Below are 8,349 nucleotides of genomic sequence, written 5' to 3'. Positions count from 1 at the left end.
GCGAGCAGTACAACTGACGGATGTCTCCCTCGATGAGGTAGACGACATCGAAGTGTACAATGAACAAAGTAGCGTGAATCGGAAAGTTCGTTTCTGTAATGCCGGTGAGTGAGGTAGTATGGCTTTAGAATTCGATTTGTTCTTTTATTTTGTGATTTCTGAAGTAAATGATATATTTGTTTTAATATCCAGAGAAGACATCATAATTTCATTATCAGTTATTTGTTAAAATCGATTACTTCATCTTTATTATGCGTTAATTTTGGAATAAATAAATCATTGATAGGTGAAATTATAGATGTATTAAAACATAGATTAGTTAATGTATGATTGGATGAATAGCTATAGTCAATTCTTTTTAGTGAGGCAGATTTGCACCGACTTGCAGAGGTGCCCTTCTAAAGTTTCCTGATCGATGATTGGTTGGACAAGATAATTCTAACCAATCAGATACCAGAAAACTTTTCCGAGTTAAAATGGCACCGCTGCGAGTCCTTGCAAATGAGCCTGATTAAAAAAAGTTGAATATAGTTAAATGACTTTATGAAGATCATCAGACAACCTAACAAAACTTCTCAGAATAACTATTTGTACTTTAGCTTTCCCTGTCCCAACGGAGGCACAAGACACAACAACAAGCCCCTTCTGCCAAACATGCCCTGAAAAAGCACCCTTCCCTGAATGTAAATCCTGTCCGGTTTGCCAAGCATGCCCCGAGAAAGCACCCTGCCCTGAATGTAAATCCTGTCCGGTTTGCCAAGCATGCCCCGAGAAAGCACCCTGCCCTGAATGTAAATCCTGTCCGGTTTGCCAAGCATGCCCCGAGAAAGCACCTTGCCCTGAATGTAAATCCTGTCCGGTTTGCCAAGCATGCCCCGAGAAAGCACCTTGCCCTGAATGTGAAGAAGTATGCTCCACTTATCAAGCAGATTACAAATGTTCTTCCAGCAATAGTAAGTGAAATTAGAAGGAATGAAATTTTACTTTTGTGGGGGTGGGGGGGGGGGGAGTTAAAGGGATTTTTTTTTATATTTTCTTGCATAGTGAATTATATAAAAGATTATTTCTCATATCTAACGCCATTATTTCATTATATTTTGCCGAGATTTAAAATCATAGATTTTGAAAGAGGCACCTTTACTATTAAGCACACATTCAAACATGCAAATATGCATACATTCACAAAACAGACACACATATAAATATATATATATATATATATATATATATATATATATATATATAATATATATATATATATATATATATACACACACAATACACACACACACACATATATATATATATATATATATATATATATATATATATATATATATATATATGCGTGTGTGTGTGTGTGTGTGTGTGTTAGTATGCCAATTTATATGAATATGTAGGCATGTCTTTATCTGTATTGCATTGAAGTGTCTGTCCTTTGTAACAAATGGAACACTCTCTGATCCAAAGGATGTTCAACAAATCAACTAAAACCAGAAGAGGGCATCTTTTCAACGAATTTCGCCGAAGGAAAAGAATTGCAAATAGAAACATTCAAAGGCGTTTGGAACCCTTTCAAGATTAGGCTTTGGAAAAAGCAGGAGACTCTGTATATAATGGAATTTGTAAATTGTTTCTCTACCTTTCAAATGAACGTGAGGAACACTGTAAAGATTCTCCTCCGTGAAAATTTGCAAATTGACTTTCGCCGAAATGAGATGATGATCTTCGCCTTCAAGATTGGGGAATCCGGAGCGTGGGTCGTTGAGGTTAGGAAAGGTGATTTCATGCGAGCAGTACAACTGACGGATGTCTCCCTCGATGAGGTAGACGACATCGAAGTGTATAATGAGGGAAGAAGCAGGAATCGGAAAGTTCTTTTCTGTAATGCCGGTGAGTGTGGTAGTATCGCTCCAGAATTCGATTTGCGATAATAGTGGTAAAGAGTGATACTGTTTATTTCCTTGAAACACAAAACAACTTTCTGTTGTGTGACTCCTTTACGAAACGTATTGCAGATCCCATCAACCATGCGTCCGTGACCTCTGACGTTGCTCCTCCGCGGGTCCCTCGCATCAATTCCTCGGGAGGAGCTGAATCTCAAGAGACGTGTTCTTGCCTTGTATCGACTCCCCTTCTGTATGTGATGCTTTCGGTTTGCGTTTTGTTCCCTCTCGCGCTGGTGATCTTCATAGTTCAGGAGTTCCGTCAGTTGCTGAAGAAGATGAAGCGGTCAGTGGATCAAGAAAACTCACAGGTGATTGATTAGTTGATTCTCTCTCTCTCTCTCTCTCTCTCTCTCTCTCTCTCTCTCTCTCTCTCTCTCTTGATTAAGTCAGTCTGTTAAGAAGAATCACAAGGGATTGATTAGTGAAATTAGTCAATAGTGAACATCTGAGAGAAGATTAATTCCCCTGAGATTTTGTTGTAGTTCAATGCTTGTTGATCTCTCTCTCTCTCTCTCTCTCTCTCTCTCTCTCTCTCTCTCTCTCTCTCTGTTTCTACTTCTATTTATCAACTTCTGAGAAATTGCAAATGACAGCAATAATGAATTTCTTAATCTGTCAATGCTTATTTCACCCTGACAACAAAACCAGTCCCTGGGTTATTCCAGTTTTAATTCCTGCGCTTTCTTCTCGTATTAATTACCGTTGTTAGTGTTATTGTTTTAATTGTTTTAATTATTATTATTATGTTTTTTATAATGTAGAAAATGAATATGATATATAAAACGAATTGCTTCACCTAGTAAATAGGAATAATGACATTGTAACCTAACCTAAACTGATATATTGAAATATTCGATTAAGCATATACATCCATGTAATATTTCAAAACAATTCCTCTCCTTTAGCGGATTCCTCTCGGCATTAGAATCTAATTGGAGATAACATTAAAACTGTTCATTACAGGTCACGCACGAGCCCGCCAGGTCATTGGAGCAAGGTCATGAAAAACGGGACTCTTCCCAAAGACCAAAGAACAATTTCGAGGAATATCTTGCTCCAAAGACTTTTGGTCGAACAAGTTGCGTCGAAACGTCCTGTGTCGTGAGAGCAGGAGAGGAGGACCATGTCTACTTCGAAATTAGCAATAGTAGGCCTACTAAGTAGAGAGAGGTGTCAAGTTAAACTTATAATCTCTCTCTCTCTCTCTCTCTCTCTCTCTCTCTCTCTCTCTCTCTCTCTCTCTCTCTCTCTCTCTCTCTCTCTCCTTAAAATATATCCATTTTAGCATATGATTGTAAAGGGTGACATAATATATTCTTGGAAGCAACGGAATGAAGGTAAGAATTGTACATCCAATCCTTTCTGGTATCTCTCCAACCAGTTATAACCGGATAACTCTCCAACGTCCAACCAGTTATAACCGGATATCTCTCCAACTGGTAATAACAGGGTCTCAGGGTGTGGAAACACGGAGACAAGACGAAAGTTCCAGATGGCTTCATGGCGTGGGATTTATTTGGAATGAAAAATGTAAAAGTAAATGAGGGTAGAAGACAAATAAGTGTACATTATACTTGAGTCAAATACTTATTCTACATGGTACCAACAATAAGTGAGGGATAATCCTGAAATGGTTCCAGGTCTGCTTTTGTCCTTACACTGATAAGATTTGGAATTCTCTTTATGCCTCCGCTCTCCCAGACTCTTCACCTCCTTTAGGAGATAGTTCTACCAACGGCTAGGTGGTGATAACCTCATCTGTCTTGGAATTCTTTCCTTTACTCTTTCCTTCTGGACTAGATTTTGTGATTAGAATTAATATCCTACTGATTGACGTGGTACGCGAATAGTTGTTCAATAAAAATAATAGCGGTAGAGGACCAGAGTGAGGTGGAGTATTGGTGGATGTAAAACATCAACGTGAACATCCACGTAAGATGGATCCTTTTGATGATACATTGGATGTTGATAGCTAGAGCTATTTGCGGATATAGCACTCACGAATATGGTATTTTGACTAAGACACTAAATATATGAGGCAATTAACAGATTCTTTTTAATCTTTCTTATCTATTGGTCCTTTTGTCATCATTTATTTACTTTATTATTCATTTCTCTCAATAGATTTTATCCTTTCAGGATTATCTGTCTCTGATTAGGCTATATATGGCAAATCATTTGAGAATATTCATTTCCATTACTTTGAGGGGGGGGGTGTCTCAAATTACATGAATTTCACAAATATGAAAATGTATATCATAAATCTGTTGATTATTAAAATAAAATAATACTGTAAGTTTTAATCTATTAATACATCCTACATCTTTCAAACTGAAACATTCTATTTTTTTTTTTTATGTACGGAAGACTAAAGACCTTCGTCTTTAATGTGAGTTTAGTTTTACTCTCAAAATGTGGGTGAAAAATAACACATTTATATCGAATTCCTCTTTGCAAATGATGATGTGTTCTAACCATTACCAGGATTCTGAGGTTTTCTTTAGACTAACCTCCTTATTGGGAAGCAAAAAGAGTCGAAGAATCATATCATTACCTATATATTATTTGCATATATATATATATATATATATATATATATATATATATATATATATATATACAGTATATATATACATACATATAAACACACACACCTATTTTTATATATATATATATATATATATATATATATATATATATATATATATATATATATATATATATATATATATATACATTTGTGTGTGTGCGTGTGTGTGTGTGCCCAAAAGAATATATGAAAAAAATAGATATATGTTTAGGCACATGCATACATACATACTCCGTATGTGTTTGAGTGTGTGTGTATATATATATATATATATATATATATATATATATATATATATATACATACATTATATATATATATATATATATATATATATATATATATATATATATATACATTCCTACACATACATCATTTATGAATATTCCTTTCAGCCAGCATCATGTTGCCTTGATTAAACATGTACCTTAGATGTTGATTATTATCAATTTGTGTAATATTCACAAAATTGTAAATTAATAATATTAAACGCAAACCCCTTCCTATCCCTACCCCCATACTCCCATTTTCCTAACAAAACATATATCAATTCTTTGGCCTTCCAAAGATCACTTTCCCTTTCTCTGGCGAAGATTCCAAAAAAAAAAAAAAAACAGAATGGCAATCCATGTATCCAAATTTATTGTTATATCTTAAATTGGAAAATAGTTGAATGTGTTCGTTTGGTGGGATTCATATTGTTTTTTTCTTCAAAAGCCAGAATCTGTTGTTCTTGATGTGTAAAACCGGATGTTTTTAAAAAGGAAGTAGGTAGTAGGTTGGCCAGGCACCAGCCGCCCGTTGAGATACTACCACTAGAGAGGTATTGGATCCTTTGACTGGCCAGACAGTATTGCATTGGACCCCTCTCTCTAGTCACGGCTTATTTTTTCTTTGCCTACACTTACACGGAATAGTCTGGCCTATTCTTTACATATTCTCGTCTTTCCTCATACATTTGACAACAATGAGATACTTAACACTTCTTCACCAAGGGGTTAATTTACTGCACTGCAATTTGTTCAGTGTACTTTCCTCTTGGTAAGGGTAGAAGAGACTCTTTAGCTATGGTAAGCAGCTCTTCTAGGAGAAGGACACTCCAAAATTAAACCATTGTCCTCTAGTCTTGGGTAGTGCCATAGCCTCTGTACCATGGTCTTCCACTGTCTTGGGTTAGAGTTCTCTTGCTTGAGGGTACACTCGGGCACACTATTCTATCTTATTTTTTTTCTTCCTCTTGTTTTTTTGAAATGGTGTGTTGGGCAGGCTTAATAGAAGGGCCATGGATGCCTGGTGGTTTATCAAGAGGTTGTCTTTTCCTTTTTCTGATTTTTTCTTCTCAAAACCATCCTTACTGTCCTCCCTTCAGTTGAAGTGGCTATCCTGGAGGGTATTTAGCCTTGCATGGTGTATCGGCTCCTCCATGTTGACCAGTTTTTCCGACTTTTTACTATAGTCTATGGATATCATCAATCACTTTTATTATTATTCTGTACATATTGTTTTTGTTTTAATTCTTGTTAATCTAGTTTTTAAGTATGATGTCTCTTTTTTATTTCTATTAATTCTTATGCTGTCTGGAGACATTGAGCAAAATCCGGGACCAGTACGTCCTAGATTTCGTCAATGTCGTCTTCTGTATTGCAATATTCGTGGTCTTCATGCAAATATCCGAGACCTTACAGTTGCGTCCAGACAGTATGATATTCTTTTGTGCTCAGAAACTTTGGTTTCTAATATGAGGCACTCATCTGAGCTCCTTATAACTGGTTTTAAGAAGCCAATAATGCTGAAACGTGATTCCATTCCTAGGGCCAGGGGAATGGCGGTGTATATTAGGACCGAGTACCCTGCTTCTCATAAGTCCTGCTATCAATGTGGATGTCATGAGATTCAGGTAATAAAAGTTTGTGGCAGGCATAACAACTTTTATTTGTGTTCAATCTACCGGAATCCAGACATGGATGATTCTATCTTTGATTGTCTTCTTACCATTATGGCTAAGATACAAGAAGATGATAGAAAGGCTTCGTTTGTCTTTGTTGGTGATTTTAATGCTCACCATAGGGAGTGGTTGAGTTCTATCTCTCCTACCGATCGCCATGGCTTAAGAGCTTTAGACTTTGCCTCAGAATCAGGCTGTGAGCAAATCATAAATGAAGCTACTCACAGGTCTGGTAATTGCTTGGACCTCGTATACACTGACTCCCCTGGCGTTATAACTAGTAAGGTTGGTTCTCCAGTCGGGACTTCTGATCATGCCTTGATTTCATTATTAGTGAAGACTGAGCAGCCTGTCCCTGATATATCATATTCTTGTAAAATTTATATGAAATCCCAAGCAGACTGGAATGGGATTTTGCATGATCTTTTGTGCTTGAATTGGTCACAATTATATAATAGTGTAGATCCTGTTGTCCCTTTGAATGAGAATCTAGTCAACATAATTGATAGGCGTATCCCTTCTCGTGTGCTAAGGTACCGAATGAAGGACAAACCGTGGTTCAATGATGATTGTAGACGTGCTTATTTGGAGAAGCAGGAGGCCCTATCACCTTTGGAAGGGTAACAGATCAGATTTGACCTGGAACAACTATACTCAGCTTCGAGCTTTTGCTCAGAGAGTTTATGCCTCAACTGAAAAGGAGTACAATTTAATCATAAAAGAAACCCTCTCTGGTACAACTCAGGAACATAAATGGTGGTCTACCCTTAAATCTGCACTCTTTGGTGTAGATGCAACAGTTCCTCCTTTACTTAAACCAGATGGCTCAGTCACTCACTGTCCAAAGGAAAAGGCAACCCTTTTGGCTGATGTTTTTGACAGTAAACAGAGTAATGAAAAACTTGAACTTCCTCATTCCTGTTTTCCTGAGGCTAAACTAACTAGTTTAGCTTTTCGATCTCGTGAGATTAAAGCTCTGTTGTTGGACCTTGATGCTTATGGAGGTGTAGACCCTAATGGTATTTTTCCTTTGTTTTTTATAAAGACAGCAGATTTCTTAGCTCCAAAGTTATCTGTTATTTTACGCAAGTTAGCAAGAAGAGGAGCTTTTAGCACTTGTTGGAGAATTGGTAATGTTACTCCTTTATGTAAATGTGTTTGTGGTAGCTCAAGTCCCACTGATTACCGCCCAATTTCCATAACTCCCATATTATCTAAAGTTTTTGAACGTCTTCTGGCAAAACGTCTTAATAGGTTTGCTGAAGGTAATCATCTATTCCCTAGTTTGCAATTTGGTTTTCGGAAAGGCCTTGGAGCATGTGATGCCCTTCTTACAATCTCCAGTGCAGTACAGAAATCCCTTGATTGTGGTCGGGAAGTTCGTATGATTGGCCTTGATTTTAGTGCTGCCTTTGACCGTGTTAATCATGAGGCCCTTGTTTTCAAACTGAAACAGTTGGGAGTGGGTGGGTCGTTTCTTAGCATTATTATTGATTTTTTAAGTAGTAGATCTCAAAGAGTTGTTGTTGATGGGCACCATAGTGAGTATAGGAATTTGATATCCGGTGTTCCACAGGGTAGTGTTCTTGGCCCATTACTTTTCATACTATATACACATGACATGTGGTTTGGCCTAGAAAACAAGCTTGTTGCATATGCAGATGATGCTACTCTCTTTGCATCAATTCCTTCCCCTGAATGTAGATCTGGGGTTGGTGAATCCCTTAATAGAGATTTAGCTAAAATTAGTGCATGGTGCAAATTATGGGGTATGAAGTTGAATCCTAACAAAACTCAAAGTATGATTGTAAGTAGGTCAAGGACGGTGGCTCCTCAACATCCGGATCTCAGTATTGATAATGTTT

At 37.0% G+C, this 8,349-nt stretch overlaps 1 protein-coding gene across 3 annotated transcripts in view; it reads left to right on the top strand.

The window, feature by feature from the left end:
• Positions 1–4,156, top strand: part of LOC137626075 (uncharacterized) — a 12,962-nt gene extending 8,806 nt beyond the window's left edge. Inside the window, exons 2-6 of one of the 3 annotated variants that reach the window (XM_068357163.1) lie at positions 1–104; positions 600–953; positions 1,471–1,893; positions 2,019–2,257; positions 2,913–4,156. The exon at positions 1–104 is cut by the window's left edge and continues 319 nt beyond it. In XM_068357163.1, coding sequence (XP_068213264.1) covers positions 1–104; positions 600–953; positions 1,471–1,893; positions 2,019–2,257; positions 2,913–3,113 — 1,321 coding nt within the window. In that variant the 3' untranslated portion in view covers positions 3,114–4,156. The remainder of the gene's footprint in view (positions 105–599; positions 954–1,470; positions 1,894–2,018; positions 2,258–2,912) is intronic. The other 2 variants (XM_068357167.1, XM_068357174.1) reach the window with 2 other exon arrangements.
• The last annotated feature ends 4,193 nt before the right edge of the window (positions 4,157–8,349 follow it).

The sequence above is a fragment of the Palaemon carinicauda genome, chromosome 2 (genome assembly GCF_036898095.1).
Source record: "Palaemon carinicauda isolate YSFRI2023 chromosome 2, ASM3689809v2, whole genome shotgun sequence".
Lineage (NCBI taxonomy): Eukaryota > Metazoa > Arthropoda > Malacostraca > Decapoda > Palaemonidae > Palaemon > Palaemon carinicauda.
Note: the sequence above shows the minus strand (reverse complement) of the source record. Positions and strands in the feature narration are given on the sequence as shown.